This window comes from Oncorhynchus mykiss, chromosome Y (genome assembly GCF_013265735.2).
Source record: "Oncorhynchus mykiss isolate Arlee chromosome Y, USDA_OmykA_1.1, whole genome shotgun sequence".
Taxonomy (NCBI): Eukaryota; Metazoa; Chordata; class Actinopteri; order Salmoniformes; family Salmonidae; genus Oncorhynchus; species Oncorhynchus mykiss.
The window spans coordinates 20308934-20331495 of NC_048593.1; the positions used below are offsets into that span (position 1 = coordinate 20308934).

Sequence of the window (22562 nt, forward strand, 5' to 3'; positions counted from 1 at the left end):
GCTATCAATAAAATGTTAAGGAGGAGTTTTTATGGACAGTATAATTTGAAGGTTTGGGGATAAGTATTTTGCTCTGTCTGATCACCAATTCCTCTTTGTGTGTTTGTCCTCCAGCAACATCCCCAGTGTTGGGGACCAGGAGTATACCCAGTTGAGTGCCAGCGCCCTGTCCGTGGGCACCACCGGTGGCATCCTCCCCTCACCCTCCCCTGCCACCCCCCGCTTTTCTGTCCCCACCCCTCGTACCCCCCGCACCCCCAGAGGCGTTGGCACGGCCAGCGGGCAGGGCTCGGTGAAGCAGGAGGGCACCGGGACAGAGCTGAGCTCCCCTACCTCCACGCCTTCCACCAGCCTGCCTATGAGCTCCGTAGCTGAGCCCCATACGTCCAGCCCCCCAATACCCGAGGCCCACAGCCTGTACGCCGCCCTGCTTCTCTCTGACTCAGTCCTCAATGTCTTCAAAGACCGCAACTTTGACAGCTGCTGCATCTGCGCCTGCAACATGAATGTGAAGGGCGCCGACGTGGGCGTGTACATCCCAGACTCCACGCTTGAGGACCAGTACCGCTGCATGTGCGGCTTCAGCGCCATCGTCAACCGCCGGCTGGCCCACGGCACGGGCCTCTTCCTGGAGGACGAGCTGGACATCTTTGGGAGGGGCTCCGAGGTGGGCCAGGCGGCTGAGAGGAGACTGGCGCTCTGCCGCAGAGACCCACCCATGGGAGACCCCCGGGCCAAGCGCCCCCAGGACTCCTCCCCTGCCCCTTCCTCCGTTATGGTGCTCCTCCAGCAGCAGTGCTCCCAGCCCATCTCCTCCCTAGCCTCCATGCACCTCCCTCCTTCCTGCTCCTGCAACGGCCGCCAGGGGGCCCTGCTCCAGAGCTGGATGGCTGACAAGCAGTGGGCGGATGGCAGTGATGCGTGTGTGGAGTGTTACAACGCGCTGGTACAGGGACAGCAGTATGTGGATAACCCCGCCGGAGGGAAAGTAGATCCGGCTGTTGTGAGGAGCAGCGCTCTCCATTCCTGGCCTCACACCAATAGTAAGGAGGAGTGATCTGGCTGGGATGATAAAAGGATGCCAAGAGATGATACACTCTTAGAAAAAACGTTGCCACCTAGAACCTTAAAGGGTTCATTCAGCTGTCCCCATAGGGTTCTACCTGGAACCAAAAAGGGTTATCCTATGGGGACAGCTGAACCCTTTTGGAACCCTTTTTTCTAAGAGTGTAGTAGTAGGAGGGTGCCAGTGGTGATGTCTATGTGTGGTGAACTGATTACAGAGTTATAGAGACAAATGCCTTTTTTTTCTTATAATGGAAAAACAAGCAAGATCAATCCATTCACTCAAAGTTTAAATCCATGTTTCTCTTTGTTAGTTTCGGACTGTTGTGTGATGTGACGTTCAATGTGTATGATGTGTATTTATGTAATGTATGTATTTGTTTGTGTTCTCGTGTGTGTGTGTGTGTGTGTGTGTGTGTGTCTCCTTGTCTCTCCCCAGTGCTGGACATCAGTATGCTGTCATCCCAGGACGTGGTGCGTATGCTGCTGTCGCTGCAGCCCTACCTCCAGGACGCCATCCAGAAGAAACGGATGGGCCGGACCTGGGAGAACATCCAGCACGTACAAGGACCGCTCACATGGCAACAGTTCCACAAGATGGCTGGACGGGGCTCCTACGGTAAGCCACCAGGGACACTGTTCAGTCTCTAGTGATTTGCTTTGTGGTGTATTTTAGCAGCCACATTAACTGTGGATGACTTTGGGCCTGATTTTCGTCTGGATTTCAGCATGTGATGTGAGATGTGAATTTAAGATTAGGAGTTTTGGAGTCGACCTGACAGAGTAGGCCCTACGTTATATTAACAATATTGTCAATGCAAAGATATTTGATTTGGTTTGCAATGTTTCTTAGCAGCCCTTACTGGATCATGCTCTTATGTCAATGTAGGAGTAGGCCCTGTATTATATTGATATTGCCAGTACAAAGGATGACATGAGAAATGTAATCGAATAAGAATTTTAGAAAATTAGACCTTTAGCTAGTCCAGTCAAGCATCCCATAATGCAGTACAATGTCTCACATGCATCATCTTGCTTCTGACTAGGGTCCGAGGAGTCGCCAGAGCCTCTGCCTATTCCCACCCTGTTGTTGGGCTACTACGACTACTATGACCGTAACTTCCTGGCGCTGTCGCCCCTGGCGCTGCCCTTCTGGGAGAAGCTGCTGTTGGAACCGTACGGGGGACAGAGAGACGTGGCCTTCCTGGTGCTCTGCCCCAACTCTGACACCCTGCTGGCTGGGGCACAGGTCTTCTTCCAGGAGCTCAGCGCTGTCTACGAGGTAGGTCCTGTCATCTACATCTACTGTATCACAACCCTCTTGTCCAGGAAATTCTTACTTTTTTCTTTCAGAATATACAGTAATTACCAATAGACGTTTAAATATGTGAAGATGTATGCAATCAAGCTGAGATACTGCGTATATGATCTATAGCCCTTGACCCCTGCCTATGTCCATTTTCAGACATGCCGGTTGGGGAAACACAGACCCCTGGCCAAGGTGTCCAGAGATGGCCTGGTGCGTGTGGGGGCAGTGGACACAGAGACAGAAACAGAGAAGGAGAAAGAGAAGGAGAGGCAGGAGGAGGAGCAGATAGACCAGTGGTTCACAGGGCCCTGGGCTGGACAGCAACACATCGACAACCTCAGAAAACTTAAACTCTATGCCCGAGCCTGCAGAAGGCAGCTAGGTAAGAAACTGAGCTTTATGATTGCATTCTATTCTATCGTTTATGCTACTGTACCTATTAACCCTCCCCTTGTGATGTTTATGTGATATAGACCTAACTCTCTGTGGAGACACTATATTTACATATGTATGTGGACACCCCTCCAAATTAGTGGATTTGGCTTTTTCAGCCACAACCTTTGCTGACAGATGTATACAATTGAGCTCACAGCCATGCAATCTCCATAGACAAACATTGGCAGTAGAATGGCCTTACTGAAGAGCTCAGTGGCTTTCAACATGGCACCGTCATAGGATGCCACCTTTCCATCAAGTCAGTTCATAACATTTCTGCCCTGCTAGAGCTGCCCCAGTCAACTGTAAGTGCTGCGAAGTGGCAGGCCACACAAGCTCACTGAATGGGACCGCCGTGTGTTGAAGCGTGTAAAAAAAAACGTCTGTCCTCGGTTGCAACACTCACTACCGATTTCCAAACTGCCGGTGGAAGCAATGTCAGCAGAAGAACTGTTTGTTAGGAGATTCATGAAATGGGTTTCCATGGCCAAGCAGCCGCACACAAGCCTAATATCACCATGTGCAATGCCAAGCGTCGGCTGGAGTGGTGTAAAGCTCGCCACCATTGTACTCTGGAGCAGTGGAAACGTGTTCTCTGGAGTGATGAATCACTCTTCACCATCTGGCAGTCTGACGGACTAATCTGGGTTTGGTGGATGCCAGGAGAACTCTACCTGCCCCAATGCATAGTGCCAACTGTAAAGTTTGTTGGAGGAGGAATAATGGTCTGGGGCTGTTTTTCATGGTTTGGGCTAGGCCCCTTAGTTCCAGTGAAGGGAAATCTTAACTCTACAGCATACAGTGACATTCCAGACAATTCTGTGCTTCCAACTGTGTTGCAACACTTTGGGGAAGGACCTTTCCTGTTTCAGCATGACAATGCCCATGTGTGCAAAGCAAGGTTCATACAGAAATGGTTTGTCGAGATCAGTGTGGAAGAACTTGACTGGCCTGCACAGATCCCTGACCTCACTCCATCAAACACCTAATGTTCTTGTGGCTGAATGCAAAGCCTTCTCAGAAGAGTGGAGACTGGTGTCCACATGCTTTTTGTCATGTAGTGTATTCCAGGTCTTACTAAATTGGTATTACACAAACTACTCTGTGCATTTCATCTCTAACTTCCCCTCTATGTTTTCCTCCACCCAGGTCCACAGTTGTCTGCCCTGTCTTTGGACAGTAGTCTGTTTATACCCCCCAAGCATCAGCCTCCCTTAGCCCCTACGCCCTCCTCAGCCCAGCCTGCCCCCTCCTCCAGCCAGCTCCCCTCTGGCCCCGGGGCCCCTGCTGAGGGAGATCCCGCGGCAGCCCCTAGCTCAGGAAGCACCCCCACCCCCACGGCAGCAGCCTCGGACCAACCAGGCCCAGCAGAGATTACCCAAGGAGGGGCCGCTGAGGCCAAGACTACCCCCAATGCCACACCACCACCACCCCCACCCAGCCAGCCAGCAGAGACCCCTGAGAGGTGAAAATCTATGCTAGGGCATATATGCTTCTATATTGCTATTGTATTACTATGTTATCATTCAGTATTCTATGTTATTATTCAGTATTCTATGTTGTTATGATAGTGGGATATTAATCATGTCTCCTCCTAATTTACCAGTTTGGCAGAGCGGGAGCGAATCGGCATTCCCACGCTGGCGGACTCGGCCGATAGCCACGCCCACCCCCCGGCCATCGTGATCTATGTGGTGGACCCCTTCCTCTGCTCAGGCGGAGCGAGGGATGGCGGAGGAGGTGGAGAGGAGGAGGAGGGAGAGGAGGTGGAGGTGGGCAGTGTGTGGTTACTAGGGCTGATGCGTTGCTACACAGAGATGCTAAAGACATTGCCGGAGAGCATGAGACCAGCTCTGGTGTTACAGGTAGGTTCATATACCCTACTGTTCTCTCTATAGCTTCTGTATCGTTGAATAATAAGATTGTATAGATTGTAAAGAGACAGAGACTGTGGGTAGCACCCTAATTCCTGTATAGTGCACTCCTCTCCTCTTACCAACAGTAATGAATATCTCCCCAGGTCAAGCTGCTCTCATACCAGTGTTCATTCATTCCCTATGTGTTGTCCAGGTGGTGCCTTGTCAGTACCTGCTCCAGCCAGCCAGTGGTGAGAGCCCTCTGTACCTGCAGCACCTGCGCTCCCTGGCCTTCTCAGCCTACTCTCAGTGCAGACGCCTCCTACCCACAAAGACACACATCAAGTCTCTGACCGGTTTCGGCCCCGCCTCCACTCTAGAATCTGTGCTTAAGAGCCCAGAGGTAAGGCTTCAAATCAAATCAAATCAAAGTTTGTTTGTCACGTGTGCCAAATACAACAGGTGTAGGTTCAACAGGTTCACCTTACAGTGAAATGCTTACTTACAAGCCCTTAGCCAACAGTGCAATTTTTAAGTAAAAAAATAGGTATTAGGTAAACAATAGATAAGTAAAGAAATACAAAAAAGACAGTAAAATGACAGTGAAAATAACAGTAGCGAGGCTATATACAGGTGGTACCGGTACAGTGTCAATGTGCGGGGGCACCGGTTAGTCGGGCTAATTGAGGTAATATGTACATGTAGGTATAGTTAAAGTGACTATGCATAGATAATAAACAGTGAGTAGCAGCAGCATAGAAGAGGGGTTGGGGGTAAAAGCTGTTGAGAAGCCTTTTGGTCCTAGACTTGGCACTCCGGTACCGCTTGTCATGCGGTAGCAGAGAGAATAGTCTATGACTGGGGTGGCTGGGAAATGTGACAATTTTTAGGGCCACCTCTGACACCGCCTGATGTAGAGGTCCTGGATGGCAGGCAGCTTAGCCCTAGTGATGTACTGGCCGCACGCACTACCCTCTGTAGTGCCTTGCAGTCGGAAACTGAGCAGTTGCCGTACCAGGCTGTGATGCAACCAGGATGCTCTCGATGTTGCAGCTGTAGAACCTTTTGAAGATCTGAGGACGCATGCCAAATCTTTTCAGTCTCCTGATGGGGATAGGTTTTGTCATGCCCTCTTCACGACTGTCTTGATGTGTTTGGACCATGATAGTTTGTTGATGATGTGGACACTAAGGAACTTGAAGCTCTCAACCTGCTCCAGTACAGCCCTGTCGATGAGAATGGGGGCGTGCTCGGTCCTCCTTTTCCTGTAGTCCACAATCATCTCCTTTGTCTTGATTACGTTTAGGGAGAAGTTGTTATTCTGCCACCACCCGGCCAGGTCTCTGACCTCCTTCCTATAGGCTGTCTCGTCGTTGTCGGCCTACCACTGTTGTGTCGTCTGCAAACGTAATTTCTGGTGTGGGAGTTGTGCCTGGCCATGCAGGCATGGGTGAACAGGGAGTACAGGAGGGGACTGAGCATGCACCCCTGAGGGGCTCCAGTATTGAGGATCAGCGTGGTAGATGTGTTGCTACCCCCAAACCCTTCTAAGCATTGTGTGTGAGACCAACCATAAGTCTGTGTGATTACTGGGGGCTGATTACCGGGGGGCTGAGACATGGACACCCATTTAAACAGACACAGGCTTTAGACACATAAGTGCCTAACCATTTATCTATACATCTCTCATCTATTTTTAACCCTATCAGTCCCGAGACTCCAGCAAAAATAGGCTTTTCGTTTTTACCTGACCTTCATTTATCTACATTACCAGCCCTTATATTTAGCCTCCCAATTAAGTGTTTTTTACGATTTTATTTTCAGGAAAAACAGGGCTACAAGTAGAAAACCAAACAACTTGACATAAACAGTTGCATTCATGAGTTTCAATGGCAAATGTCAATATAAAATTAAGGTTCGCCAAAGCAAAAACATGATAAAAATGAATGTATATGAATGCTGTAAGTACAGAAATTGTTTGCTCACTGGGAAAGGAATGTCCAACTAGTCAGTGACAAGCGTTTGGAGTTTGACAGCAACTATGTGAGCTAATTACAGTACTATAGACACTATGTCCTGGGATTTCCTATGATCTATGTAGAATAACCCCTTCCTTACATTTTAACCACTCTTGTGTAGCTTGTGAGCATCATAGAGTAGAACATGTTGAACATGAGTCTCAGCTTTTAGTAGTTTGTAGCTCAAACCATTTGGACTCTACAGATTTAGTATAAAAGACTCGGCCCCAGGCCCCTTCATGATCAGCCCTTCTCTCACAACTCTAGCGTAGTCCCCGGTAATCACACAGACTTATGATTGGTATCACTGTCACGTTCTGACCATAGAGAGCCCTTATTTTCTATGGTAGAGTAGGTCAGGGCGTGACTGGGGGGTTTTCTAGTTATTATTTTCTATGTGGGGTTCTAGTTTAGTTTTTCTATGTTGGTGTTTGGTATGATTCCCAATTAGAGGCAGCTGGCTATTGTTGTCTCTAATTGGGGATCATATTTAAGTAGCAATTTTTTCCACCTGTGTTTTATACCTCTTTGTTACGGTTCGTTGTTTGTTTCGTTCTTGCTTTGTTGTTTGTGCGTTTCTAATAAATAATATGTGGAAACCATATCGCGCTGCATCTTGGTCCGATAATTATTCCAGCGAACGTGACAATCACACACAATGTTTAGAAGGGGTTAGAAATCCGGTGGGACTCATTGTGTTAACTTGTAAATAAACACTTCAACTCTCTCACAATCCTACTCTCTTTCTCTACCTCTCTCTCTCTCTCTCTCTCTCTCTCTCTCCCCCTGTCCCCTCCCCAGCACCCCAGCCCTCTACAGGGCTACTCTCCCCCGTACATTCTGGGTCCTACCCGTGCCAAGATGCCGGAGCCAGGGGAGGTGTGGGCAGAGATCCCTCCTAGGTACAACGTGCTGTTTGTGGGCTACTGCCTGTCCCACGACCAGCGCTGGATCCTGGTCTCCTGCACCGACCAACAGGGAGAGCTACTGGAGACCTGCATCATCAACATCGACGTGCCCAACAGGTACAGTCAGTCAATCAGTCAGTCACTCAGTTACTCAGGGCCTGGGAGAGTGGAGGATATCTATGGAGAGGTGTGTGCTAATTGTGATAATGTGCTAGTTGTGATAATGTGAAACATACCCTGGGCTTTTTTGTCCTTCATTGTGTCTTCATAGTATGCTAGGCTATATTAAATTGAGTAAAGTCAGACACTATTGTAGCATTTCACAATCTGCAGGAGAATAGCATGCACCTATTTGGTTGTTGAATTAATACAGGTTATGCCATGGTAATGCTATGCAGACATTACCAAATGTTCTTCTCCTCTCTCCCTGCTCCTCTTCAGAGTGCGGCGGCCCAAGGTCTCGGCCAGGAAGATGGGGCTGCAGAAGTTATGGGACTGGTGTGTCGGCATCATCCAGATGACCTCACTGCCATGGAGGATCGTGATTGGTCGGCTGGGCAGACTAGGACACGGGGAACTGAAAGGTGAGTTCAGTAAAGAACAGTATAGAATGCCTAACTCTGTCTCATTGCCCTTGCTGTTTGCTGTAGAAATCTCCAAGGTGGATCATGACAACGTTTTAAATTAAGCTGAAGCTGGTGGTATTGTTACTGATATTGTTTAGGGCAGATTTTTTAAATCTCTATATTTTCAGCAACATCATTTCAGTTGATCCAGAGGAGATGACAGTAGACTGTAGAACCATTCCCTGTATTGACCTAATTCTCTCCCCCTCTCCCATGCCTCCCTCCCTCCAGACTGGAGCGTTCTCCTGGGGGAGCACTCCCTCCACTCCATCAGTCGCCAGCTGAAGGAGGCGTGTCGTATGTGCGGCATCTCCTCAGCGGACTCCCCCTCCGTCCTCAGCGCCTGCCTGGTTGCCATGGAGCCCCAGGGCTCCATCGTGGTGATGCCAGGTTAGCAACAGCAGCATCAGCACGCTGGGCCGGCCCATTGATGATGTGTTTAATGTACCTTTCAGATCTAAAAATGGAATAGACATAATTAATACATGTTTTAGAAGCTCACTCTAAGAGCCCTTGGGTTGCAGATACACCATGTTATGACCCAGAGGTGAACAGTGTAATAGTGTGTTTAGCCCCAATGCACAGTACAGTACAGAGGTTGTACGATCTTAATAGAGATGGCAGTAGTAATGCGTGGAGGGTTAGCTCTGCACAACACCAAGGAGCAGACACATTACTGCGCTCAGGGAACACATTACACTTCCACACATTGAAGGAGCACTTTGTTCTGCCACACTCACTTCACAGCACACGGTAATGCAGACATAATAGAGATTGCAAGGTTCTGCCAAGTGGATTTTACAGTACAGACACTCTGCACTGCAAGACATTGTGCACAGCAATAGAAACTTTAGCACACTCAACTGATTTCTTTGCCGACACACCACAAGCTCTATTGAGGTAAATCACAATGCAACCTTACATAACATATTGATAATAAATTGTTTGTGTGTGCAGATGCGGTTACAATGGGCTCGGTGTTTGGTCGCAGCACGGCCCTCAACCTGCAGACGTCCCAGCTGAACACCCCTCAGGATGCTTCCTGTACCCACATCCTGGTATTCCCCACCTCCGCCACCACCCAGCTGGCCGCCAGCTCCTACCCCACAGAGGACAACGCTGGTAAGGGCTCCACATTAGACCTCCATGTTTGCACTCCCTAACTGGGAGTGTCATACTGGAGCATAGTGCAGAGTGCATTTAGATGCAAGGTTAATCAATACAACCTAGATGTTAGAGACAATAAAAATATCTAAAACTATATACTTGAGCTGGAAATCGCAAGGTTTAATATCAGTAACTAGGTATTGTGTACTCAGTATCTTACAGTAGCTGTTGCTGGATTTATTATTCTATGCAGTTCACACATAAGTGCCTACCTATTTATCTATTTTTATCCCTGTCAGTCCCGAGGCCCCAGCAAAAAAAGGCTTTTCATTTATCAAACCTTCATTTATCCGCATGACCAGCCCTTATAGTTAGCCTCACAATGAAGTGTTTTGCCATTTTATTTTCAGGAAAAACAGTGCTACAAGTACGAAACAAAATCATTTGACATAAACAGCTGCATTCGTGAGTTTTATAGACAAATGTCAATGTAAAAATAACGTCCACCAAAGCAAAAAGCTGATTTAAAAAGAAATGAAAACCCACCAGGGTGCACAATTGTCTAAGGATTGTTTGCATGCTCCCTTTGGAACTGTCACTGCCTTAATGGTTTCAGAAGAAGATACACTGGACTACACAGTGTAGTCTACACCTCTTGTGTATGACAAGTTACATGTGTACGTCTATAGCTGACTGTGTTTGTCTCCAGATGACATGTTCGACCTGCCTTTCCCTGATGAGCTGGAGAATGACATAGGACATGACATTCTCAACCTTCACCCTTCCCCCAACACCTCCCCAGTACCCTCCCCTGGCTCCCCCTCTGGCATGGGGGGAAGCTCACATTTCCAGCATAACAGGGTGAGTTCAGGAACCAGGCTGGGACTCGATTCATGTGAATTATGCAGAACTTTTCCTGATACTGTTGGTGGATTCTAGAATATTGGAATGTTCTAGAATCCTGCTTTAAAATAACAGTGAGGGCCCTATTTAATCTGTATCGTGGAAAATCAGCTTTAGAGTGTGATTCAAATTTGAAGGCAATGTTCCCGCTTTAGCAGAGATTGCATTCACGGGAAACACTGCGAATGCAGGCTCAATTGGAAATGACCTTACATTTCTATCACGGAATCTGTTACACGGAACCCAAACCGGCTGTGCGCCATTGTGCATAAATGTATTTTGTCCCCCCACATCAAACGTGATCACGACACGCAGGTTAAAATATCAAAACAAACTCTGAACCAATTATATTAATTTGGGGACAGGTCGAAAAGCATTAAACATGTATGGCAATTTAGCTAGCTAGCTTGCACTTGCTGTTGCTAGCTAATTTGTCCTGGGATATAAACATTGAGTTGTTATTTTACCTGAAATGCAGGTCCTCTACTCCACCAATTAATCCACACATAAAATGATCAACCGAATCGTTTCTAGTCATCTCTCTTCCTTCCAGGCCTTTTCTTCTCTTGACTTTATATTGCAATTGACAACTTTCATAAATTAGGTGCATTAACACCACAGACCTCATTCGTCTTTCAGTCACCCACGTGGGTATAACCAATGAGGAGATGGCACGTGGGTACCTGCTTCTATAAACCAATGAGGAGATGGGAGAGGCAGGACTTGCAGCGCGATATGCGTCAGAAATAGAACTGATTTCTATTTTAGCCTTTGGCAACTCAGACGCTCTTTGGTGCGCTCGAGCAGTGTGGGTGCAATAATTTAATAACATAGATTTCTACATTTACTTAGAACCACGTGGTCAGCCTGTTACTCTTCAGCGGGGTGAGTTTCGCCTGTGTTATGGTGTGGCACTATGGTCCATAACTAAAATCCTATGGTGTACTTGTAATGTTCAGTACACAGACATCTGTTATAGTCGAAAATAGAGCAGCTGTGTGGTCTGGTCTTTGGCAGCCATGTTGCCCCCAGTATTAATGTTCCGTCTGTCCCATGTGCTCCTCCAGAGTCAGGGAGAGAGGCTTCTGTCCAGGGAGAACCCTCCGGAGGAGCTGAAGCAGCAGCCTCTAGCCCTGGGATACTACGTCTCCACTGCCCAGGCCGACAGCCTGCCTCACTGGTTCTGGGCCTCCTGCCCTCAGGCTCAGAACCAGTGTCCACTCTTCCTCAAGGTAAGGGATCCATGAACTCGTTGATTTTGTTTGTGCCGGTGGGGGGCGTGTGCATTCATTCTTTTGTGTGTGTACGTCTGTGTGTGTTTAGCCACTTACTGTGTGTTTTCTCCCTCCAGGCATCGCTACACCACCACATCTCCATCGCCACAGCCCAATCAGACGAGCCCACTCAGACGAGCTCAGACAAGACCGCTAAGAGGACGCCTCACCCTCTGGACTCCAAGACCACCTCTGACGTGCTCAGGTTAGTAGGTCTCTGCTGTATGCCCTGTACCCACTGCCCATCCCATCTTACCTTCTCCTACTGTGTAACACCCCAACATCTCCTCTTCTCTCACTCCGACACATAGGTTGTCATTGTCACTGACTTGTCCTCTATGGTGAAGTAGTAGCTGTATGCCTGCATCATGTGTAGGCTGTTGAGGACAACACTTGATCTACTATGATGTATGTTCATGTTATGTGTTCTCTAACCCCAAACCCTGGTGCTCATGTCTTGCATCCTGCTGTAGGTTTGTGTTGGAGCAGTACAACGCCCTCTCGTGGCTGACGTGTAACCCTGCCACCCAGGACCGCCGCTCCTGCCTGCCCGTCCACCTGGCCGTGCTCACACAGATGTACAATGCCATCCTCAACATGCTCTAGCGATGGGACTTACCCACAGACAGCTGAGGAAACTGAGTACTGTACAATCCATGGCCTCTGAGGTCATGTGTGCCTGCCTGCCTGCAATGCCTCTGCCTGGACACCAGAGAGCGCTGGAGGTCTGTTTTCTTTTAATGAATGAACGCATGGGACGAGATTTATGGACCCCTTTTACACCTGGTGTTATCATGCGATCTGTGATCGAATCGTGGCCATATTTCAGGGGATTGATGGCCAAAATGGTGGCAGGAGAACAACAGATGGTCCTTGGTTGGGAAAACAAACAAACGCCTATGTACAGTACAGAGACTTTTGAACATGAACAGTATGGTCAGCCGTGAGACCAGCCTAGTGCAATTCTTACCTTTAGAAAACGTCTCTTGTAAGATGTGGTGATGTGCCAACAACCATTGTACGTTGAAAAGGCACATACAGCCTGAGAGAGAAGATGGAGATATCCAACTATGCCCTTTTTATTGTCATAATAGGACATTTCAGTGTTACACTTGTCATTATCAGATCAGCATTGTTGTACAGGAGGACTTTCCACCCTGTTCCTGTGAGACTGAAGATGTTTTGAAGCCATGGAGGAGACATGTTAAAGGGTGGACTATGTGAATTACAGTATGGTCCTGCATGAAGAATTGGACCTTGTCCCTTACCAGCCATGACAGTGATACCCTGGGAGCTATAAAAGCCAAAATCATATAGGATGGGAGCCTGGGAGTCACATGCATAAAAGTCCTGTATCTGCCCCACACTGCACAACCAGGGAACCAAATGACCACAGCAACACAGCAGCTTCTTACCTTCGATTTGACACATTTGTATAGAACTGTGGTTGTAATGACTCAAAGTTTAGTAATGAAATTCATACCAACATTCATAAGAGGGTGAAGAACACAAACATTTCCTATGAGGGGAAAAGCATTTGATAATGACACTTTTTCCTTACTTTTGGAAGTGACAGTTGTATTGCTGTAGATATGAACACACTGAATACTAGTTGACAAATCTTTATAGTGTAAAAAAAATGATTTGCAAAGAATTGAGACTTATTTTTAATATTTAAAACATAATTTTGAACACAGAAAAATGATCAAGGCCCTTTCCAAATTTAATATCAATCGCCTTTGGGTCGGAAATGGAAATTGTCCTTTTAAAGGAAATTGTAACAAAAATTGTTAAAATGCCATATTTATATATAGTATATAATGCATATAAATTCAAATATATATATGTATATAAATATATATATATATATATTACCTCTCTAAAACAACCACATGATGGTGATGGTGGTGGGGGTTTATACATAACTTTCTTTTTGAAGAGGCAAATACAGTATACATCTTTTATTAAAGACAATGCATTTTAGTTCTATACTTTTAAACTTTTTCAATTATTGAAATGTTGACTTTTAGCCTTTTTATTGAATCCGTTTCAGTTAAGGTTCTCAATACTGCAAAGATATATTTATAAAGTGTCTCTCTTCTCCTGCTAAATAAACTTGAAATAGGCAATAGACTTCAATGTTATGTATTTGAGAGTTACTTGGGTGTTGTATATTTAACTAATATGCTTTACTTCAGTGGTGGTCCCAAATGATGTCAAGCAAACCATCAGAAAAGCCTATTCCTTGAGCCCCTCCACTCAAATAGCCCTGCTATTTGTACAATTCCTAGCATGTTTGTATACAATTTTCAGCTGTGTTTTGGGAATTTCTCAAGGCTGTACATTTCACGCCGGTTTGATTTACTTTATATTAAGTGATTCCTATGAAGTATTTTCAAATATAAATATATGCATATGAAGTCTCATTCAAATACAGCCAAGGGTGTAATGCCAATACTTGTACACTAAAGTACAAAAGAGGACAAGTTTGCAAATTTGTTACATCTGCCATCACTTTGAATATGAGACAGATCAATCTTGGAGAAGAGATCTGTGACTTTTACACTCTTTTTTTTAGTAAATTATTAAAACTCTTGACAAATAAATTCCCTTTGAGTGTGTGTGTTCTTCTATTTGACACTGGATGCATTAATCTTGTGATATCTTTATTTGATTTGGGACAGTGCCACTCAGAATAATCTCATTAAATTTGAGACAGCCTGCGTGATTAGTCCCAGACATTGATTCCATTGGCATGTTGTCACTGATTATATGTCAAGTGCTTGGAATGGTGTGGTGTACCAATGTTCTGCTATCTGCCTTTACGTAGAAAAGAGGAAAGGGGAGGAGAGGGCCTGTTAGCATGTTTCAATGCTTTCCCTCTGTTCTGTCAACACAGGGGCCTGTGAATTGGATCAACACCTCAGACCCCCGATCACATCTGCCCTCCATATTACAGACTATGAGGGAGACATGCTGTGAGCTGCCCTCCATATTACAGACTATGTGGGAGACATGCTGAGAGCTGCCCTCCATATTACAGACTATGAGGGAGACATGCTGTGAGCTGCCCTCAATATTACAGACTATAGGGGAGACATGCTGAGAGCTGCCCTCCATATTACAGACTATGGGGGAGACATGTTGAGAGCTGCCCTCCATATTAAAGACTATGTGGGAGACATGCTGAGAGCTGCCCTCCATATTGTCGACTATGTGGGAGACATGCTGAGAGCTGCCCTCCACATTGTCGACTATGTGGGAGACATGCTGAGAGCTGCCCTCCACATTACAGACTATAGGGGAGACATGCTGAGACCTGCCCTCCATATTACAGATTATGTGGGAGACATGCTGAGAGCTGCCCTCCATTTTACAAACTATGTGGGAGACATGCTGAGACCTGCCCTCCATATTACAGATTATGGGGGAGACATGCTGAGAGCTGCCATCCATATTACAGACTATGTGTCAGGGCCCGGTTACGAACCCGGGTCTCCGGAGTGAGAAACAGTCACTTAACCTACTGAGCCACGAATAGTCGGCAGAACCCAGAAGATGAGGCAGACACAGCAGTACTTGAGACGGTGTATTTAATGAAGTAAAAAGAGAAGTCCTTCAGGAAAACATGTAACTCCACAAACTCAAAAGGAATTCCACAAGAACAAAGGTAATCCTCCAAGACAAAAAAGGTAAATCCACAAGGTGGTAGGAATAGCATAAAAAGCCTCAAAAGATACTCAAAAAATAAATAAACAAGAACAAAAACAGAATTCCACAAGAGAGTCTACCGGGATCAACAAGAGTTCACAGAATACTAGGGCTGGGTGCTAACATACAAACACAGAGCAAAGAACTGAGGAAAACTAAGGGTTTAAATACAATCAGGGGAAACGAGGCACAGGTGCAAATAATAATGGGGATCAAGGGAAAACAAAAGGTCAAAAAGCACAATGGGGGCATCTAGTGACCAAAAACCGGAACAACCCTGGCCAAATCCTGACACTATGTGGGAGACTATGCTGAGAGCTACCATCCATATTACATACTATGTGGGAGACAAGCTGAGAGCTGCCCCCCATATTGGAAACTATGTGGGAGACATGCTGAGAGCTGCCCTCCATATTACAGACTATGAGGGAGACATGCTGTGAGCTGCCCTCCATATTACAGACTATGTGGGAGACATGCTGAGAGCTGCCCTCCGAATTGGAGACTGTGGAAGAAATCCTGAGAGCTGCCCTCCATATTATAGACTATGTGGGAGACATGCTGAGATCTGCCCTCCATTTTACAGACTATGTGGGAGACATGCTGAGAGCTGCCCACCATATTACAGACTATGGTGGAGACATGCTGAGAGCTGCCCTCCATATTACAGACTATAGGGGAGACATACTGAGAGCTGCCCTCCATATTACAGACTATGTGGGAGACATGCTGAGAGCTGCCCTCCATATTACAGACTATTATGGAGAAGTGCTGAGAACTGCCCTCCAATTTCCAGACTATGTGGGAGACATGCTGAGAGCTGCCCTCCATATTTGAGACTATGTCGGAGACATGCTGAGAGCTGCCCTCCATATTACAGACTATGAGGGAGACATCCTGAGAGGTGCCATCCAATTTCAAGACTATGTGGGAGACATGGAGAGAGCTGCCCTCCATATTACAGACTATGTGGGAGAGACATGCTGAGAGCTGCCCTCCATATTATAGATTGTGTGGCAGGCATGCTGAGAGCTGCCCTCCATATTAGAGACTCTGTGGGAGACATCCTGAGAGCTGCCCTCCAATTTCCAGACTATATGGGAGACATGGTGAGAGCTGCCCTTCTCACAACAGACTAAGTGGGAGACATGCTGAGAGCTGCCCTCCATATTACAGACTATGTGGGAGACATGCTGAGAGCTGGCTTCCATATTATAGACTATGTGGGAGACATGCTGAGTGCTGCCCTCCATATTACAGACTATGTGGGAGACATGCTGAGAGCTGCCCTCCATATTGGAGACTATGTCGGAGACATGCTGAGAGCTGCCCTCCATATTACAGACTATGAGGGAGAAATGCTGAGAGCTGCCCTCCATATTACAGACTATGTGGGAGACATGCTGAGAACTGCCCTCCATATTACAGACTATGTGGGAGACATGCTGAGAGCTGCCCTCCATATTACAGACTATGTGGGAGACATGCTGAGAGCTGCCCATCTCATTACAGACTATGTGGGAGACATGATGAGAACTGCCCTTCTCATTACAGACTATGTGGGAGACATGCTGAGAGCTGCCCTCCATATTACAGACTATGTGGGAGACATGATGAGAGCTGCCCTTCCCATTACAGACTATGTGGGAGACATGCTGAGAGCTGCCCTCCATATTACAGACTATGTGGGAGACATGATGAGAGCTGCCCTTCTCGTTACAGACTATGTGGGAGACATGCTGAGAGCTGCCCTCCAATTTCCAGACTATGTGGGAGACATGCTGAGAGCTGCCCTCCATATTACAGACTATGTGGGAGACATGCTGAGAGCTGCCGTCCTCATTACACATTATGTGAGAGACATGCTGAGAGCTGCCCTCCATATTACAGACTATGTAGGAGATACGCTGAGAGCTGCCCTCCATATTACAGACTATGTGGGAGACATGCTGAGAGGTGCCCTCCTTATTGGAGACTGTGGTAGAAATCCAGAGAGCTGCCATCCATATTGGAGACAATGTGAGAACATGCTAAGAGCTGCCCTCCACATGAGAGACTATGTGGGAGACATGCTGAGAGCTGCACTCCACATTACAGACTTTGGGGGAGACATGCTGAGAGCTGCCCTCCATATTGCCGACTATGGGGGAGACATGCTGAGAGCTGCCCTCCATATTGCAGACTATGTGGGAGACGTGCTGAGAGCTGCCCTCCAATTTCCAGACTATGTGGGAGACATGGAGAGAGCTGCCCTCCATTATGGAGACTATGTCGGAGAAATGCTGAGAGCTGCCCTCCATATAACAGACTATGTGGCAGACATCCTGAGAGCTTCCCCCCAATTTCCAGACTATGTGGGAGACATGGAGAGAGCTGCCCTCCATAGTGGAGACTATGTGGGAGACATGATGAGAGCTGCCCTTCTCATTACAGACTACAGTGCCTTGCGAAAGTATTCGGCCCCCTTGAACTTTGCGACCTTTTGCCACATTTCAGGCTTCAAACATAAAGATATAAAACTGTATTTTTTTGTGAAGAATCAACAACAAGTGGGACACAATCATGAAGTGGAACGACATGTATTGGATATTTCAAACTTTTTTAACAAATCAAAAACTGAAAAATTGGGCGTGCAAAATTATGCAGCCCCTTTACTTTCAGTGCAGCAAACTCTCTCCAGAAGTTCAGTGAGGATCTCTGAATGATCCAATGTTGACCTAAATGACTAATGATGATAAATACAATCCACCTGTGTGTAATCAAGTCTCCGTATAAATGCACCTGCACTGTGATAGTCTCAGAGGTCCGTCAAAAGCGCAGAGAGCATCATGAAGAACAAGGAACACACCAGGCAGGTCCGAGATACTGTTGTGAAGAAGTTTAAAGCCGGATTTGGATACAAAAAGATTTCCCAAGCTTTAAACATCCCAAGGAGCACTGTGCAAGCGATAATATTGAAATGGAAGGAGTATCAGACCACTGCAAATCTACCAAGACCTGGCCGTCCCTCTAAACTTTCAGCTCATACAAGGAGAAGACTGATCAGAGATGCAGCCAAGAGGGCCATGATCACTCTGGATGAACTGCAGAGATCTACAGCTGAGGTGGGAGACTCTGTCCATAGGACAACAATCAGTCGTATATTGCACAAATCTGGCCTTTATGGAAGAGTGGCAAGAAGAAAGCCATTTCTTAAAGATATCCATAAAAAGTGTCGTTTAAAGTTTGCCACAAGCCACCTGGGAGACACACCAAACATGTGGAAGAAGGTGCTCTGGTCAGATGAAACCAAAATTGAACTTTTTGGCAACAATGCAAAACCTTATGTTTGGCGTAAAAGCAACACAGCTCATCACCCTGAACACACCATCCCCACTGTCAAACATGGTGGTGGCAGCATCATGGTTTGGGCCTGCTTTTCTTCAGCAGGTACAGGGAAGATGGTTAAAATTGATGAGAAGATGGATGGAGCCAAATACTGGACCATTCTGGAAGAAAACCTGATGGAGTCTGCAAAAGACCTGAGACTGGGACGGAGATTTGTCTTCCAACAAGACAATGATCCAAAACATAAAGCAAAATCTACAATGGAATGGTTCAAAAATAAACATATCCAGGTGTTAGAATGGCCAAGTCAAAGTCCAGACCTGAATCCAATCGAGAATCTGTGGAAAGAACTGAAAACTGCTGTTCACAAATGCTCTCCATCCAACCTCACTGAGCTCGAGCTGTTTTGCAAGGAGGAATGGGAAAAAATTTCAGTCTCTCGATGTGCAAAACTGATAGAGACATACCCCAAGCGACTTACAGCTGTAATCGCAGCAAAAGGTGGCGCTACAAAGTATTAACTTAAGGGGGCTGAATAATTTTGCACGCCCAATTTTTCAGTTTTTGATTTGTTAAAAAAGTTTGAAATATCCAATAAATGTCGTTCCATTTCATGATTGTGTCCCACTTGTTGTTTTTTCTTCACAAAAAAATACAGTTTTATATCTTTATGTTTGAAGCCTGAAATGTGGCAAAAGGTCGCAAAGTTCAAGGGGGCCGAATACTTTCGCAAGGCACTGTATGTGGGAGACATGCTGAGAGCTGCCCTCCATATTAGAGACTATGTGGGAGACATGCTGAGAGCTGCCCTCCATATTACAGACTATGTGGGAAACATGCTGAGAGCTGCCCTCCAATTACCAGACTATGTGGGAGACATGGAGAGAGCTGCCATTCTCATTACAGACTATGTGGGAGACATGCTGAGAGCTGCCCTCCATATTACAGACTATGTGGGAGACATGGAGAGAGCTGCCCTCCATATTGGAGACTATGTGGGAGACATGATGAGAGCTGCCCTTCTCATTACAGACTATGTGGGAGACATGCTGAGAGCTGCCCTCCATATTACAGACTATGTGGGAGACATGGGAGAGCTGCCCTCCATATTGGAGACTCTGTCGGAGACATGCTGAGAGCTGCCCTCCATATTACAGACTATGTGGGAGACATGATGAGAGCTGCCCTTCTCATTACAGACTATGTGGGAGACATGCTGAGAGCTGCCCTCCATATTACAGACTATGTGGGAGACATGATGAGATCTGCCCTTCTCATTACAGACTATGTGGGAGACATGCTGAGAGCTGCCCTTCATTTTACAGACTATGTGGGAGACATGCTGAGAGCTGCCCTCCATATTACAGACTATGTTGGGGAGATGCTGAGAACTGCCCTCCAATTTCCAGACTATGTTGGAGACATGCTGAGAGCTGCCCTCCATATGACAGACTATGTGGGAGACATGCTGAGAGCTGCCCTCCATATGACAGACTATGTGGGAGACATGCTGAGAGCTGCCGTCCTCATTACAGATTATGTGGGAGACATGCTGAGAGTTGCCCTCCATATTACAGACTATGTGGGAGACATGCTGAGAGCTGCCCTCCAATTTCCAGACTATGTGGGAGACATGGAGAGAGCTGCCCTCCTTATTGGAGACTGTGGTAGAAATCCAGAGAGTTGCCCTCCATATTACAGACTTTGTGGGAGACATACTGAGTGCTGCCCTCCATATTACAGACTATGTGGGAGACATGCTGAGAGCTAACCTCCATATTGGAGACTATGTGCCAGACATGCTGTGAGCTGCCCTGCATATTACAGACTATGTGGGAGACATGCTGAGAGCTGCCCTCCATATTACAGACTATGTGGGAGACATGCTGAGAGCTGCCCTCCTTATTGGAGACTGTGGTAGAAATCCAGAGAGCTGCCCTCCATATTACAGACTTTGTGGGAGACATGCTCAGAGCTGCCATCCATATTGGAGACTATGTGGAAACATGCTAAGAGCTGCCCTCCACATGGGAGACTATGTGGGAGACATGCTGAGAGCTGCCCTCCACATTAAAGACTATGTGGGAGACATGCTGAGAGCTGCCCTCCATATTACAGACTATGTGAGAGACATGCTGAGAGCTGCCATCCATATTACAGACAATGTGGGAGAAATCCTGAGAGCTGCCCTCCAATTTCCAGACTATGTGGGTGACATGGAGAGAGCTGCCCTCCATTATGGAGACTATGTCGCAGACAAGCTGAGAGCTGCCCTCCATATAACAGACTATGTGGGAGACATCCTGCGAGCTCTCCTCCAATTTCAAGACTATGTGGGAGACATGGAGAGAGCTGCCCTCCATATTGGAGACTATGTGGGAGACATGATGAGAGCTGCCCTCCATATTAGAGACTTTGTGGGAGACATGCTGAGAGCTGCCCTTCATATTACAGACTATGTGGGAGACATGCTGAGAGCTGCCCTCCATATTACAGACTATGTGGGAGACATGCTGAGAGCTGCCCTCCATATTATAGACTATAGGGGAGACATACTGAGAGCTGCCCTCCATATTACAGACTATGTGGGAGACATGCTGAGAGCTGCCCTCCATATTACAGACTATTATGGAGAAGTGCTGAGAACTGCCCTCCAATTTCCAGACTATGTGGGAGACATGCTGAGAGCTGCCCTCCATATTTGAGACTATGTCGGAGACATGCTGAGAGCTGCCCTGCATATTACAGACTATGTGGGAGACATGCTGAGAGCTGCCCTCCATATTACAGACTATGTGGGAGACATGCTGAGAGCTGCCCTCCTTATTGGAGACTGTGGTAGAAATCCAGAGAGCTGCCCTCATATTACAGACTTTGTGGGAGACATGCTGAGAGCTGCCCTCGACATTACAGACTACATGGGAGACATGCTAAGAGCTGCCATCCATATTGGATACTATGTGGGAACATGCTAAGAGCTGCCCTCCACATGGGAGACTATGTGGGAGACATGCTGAGAGCTGCCCTCCACATTACAGACTTTGTGGGAGACATGCTGAGAGCTGCCCTCCATATTGCCGACTATGGGGGAGACATGCTGAGTGCTGCCCTCCATATTGCAGACTATGTGGGAGACATGCTGAGAGCTGCCCCCCAATTTCCAGACTATGTGGGTGACATGGAGAGAGCTGCCCTCCATTATGGAGATTATGTCGCAGACAAGCTGAGAGCTGGCCGTCCCTCTAAACTTTCAGCTCATACAAGGAGAAGACTGATCAGAGATGCAGCCAAGAGGGCCATGATCACTCTGGATGAACTGCAGAGATCTACAGCTGAGGTGGGAGACTCTGTCCATAGGACAACAATCAGTCGTATATTGCACAAATCTGGCCTTTATGGAAGAGTGGCAAGAAGAAAGCCATTTCTTAAAGATATCCATAAAAAGTGTCGTTTAAAGTTTGCCACAAGCCACCTGGGAGACACACCAAACATGTGGAAGAAGGTGCTCTGGTCAGATGAAACCAAAATTGAACTTTTTGGCAACAATGCAAAACCTTATGTTTGGCGTAAAAGCAACACAGCTCATCACCCTGAACACACCATCCCCACTGTCAAACATGGTGGTGGCAGCATCATGGTTTGGGCCTGCTTTTCTTCAGCAGGTACAGGGAAGATGGTTAAAATTGATGAGAAGATGGATGGAGCCAAATACTGGACCATTCTGGAAGAAAACCTGATGGAGTCTGCAAAAGACCTGAGACTGGGACGGAGATTTGTCTTCCAACAAGACAATGATCCAAAACATAAAGCAAAATCTACAATGGAATGGTTCAAAAATAAACATATCCAGGTGTTAGAATGGCCAAGTCAAAGTCCAGACCTGAATCCAATCGAGAATCTGTGGAAAGAACTGAAAACTGCTGTTCACAAATGCTCTCCATCCAACCTCACTGAGCTCGAGCTGTTTTGCAAGGAGGAATGGGAAAAAATTTCAGTCTCTCGATGTGCAAAACTGATAGAGAC

General features: G+C 46.8%; 1 protein-coding gene across 7 annotated transcripts in view; it reads left to right on the forward strand.

Annotated features, from left to right (window-relative positions):
- The window catches only part of LOC110509342 (mediator of RNA polymerase II transcription subunit 13-like), a 106325-nt gene extending 92222 nt beyond the window's left edge, over positions 1 to 14103 (forward strand). For all 7 annotated transcript variants that reach the window (XM_036967288.1, XM_036967293.1, XM_036967290.1 and 4 more), the window contains 15 exons: positions 115 to 1043; positions 1505 to 1684; positions 2112 to 2347; positions 2531 to 2756; positions 3959 to 4274; positions 4416 to 4674; positions 4880 to 5068; positions 7485 to 7708; positions 8033 to 8175; positions 8449 to 8607; positions 9175 to 9339; positions 10034 to 10185; positions 11295 to 11459; positions 11579 to 11706; positions 11975 to 14103. In XM_036967288.1, the coding sequence (XP_036823183.1) occupies positions 115 to 1043; positions 1505 to 1684; positions 2112 to 2347; positions 2531 to 2756; positions 3959 to 4274; positions 4416 to 4674; positions 4880 to 5068; positions 7485 to 7708; positions 8033 to 8175; positions 8449 to 8607; positions 9175 to 9339; positions 10034 to 10185; positions 11295 to 11459; positions 11579 to 11706; positions 11975 to 12107 (3604 nt within the window). In that variant the 3' untranslated portion in view covers positions 12108 to 14103. The remainder of the gene's footprint in view (positions 1 to 114; positions 1044 to 1504; positions 1685 to 2111; positions 2348 to 2530; positions 2757 to 3958; positions 4275 to 4415; positions 4675 to 4879; positions 5069 to 7484; positions 7709 to 8032; positions 8176 to 8448; positions 8608 to 9174; positions 9340 to 10033; positions 10186 to 11294; positions 11460 to 11578; positions 11707 to 11974) is intronic.
- The last annotated feature ends 8459 nt before the right edge of the window (positions 14104 to 22562 follow it).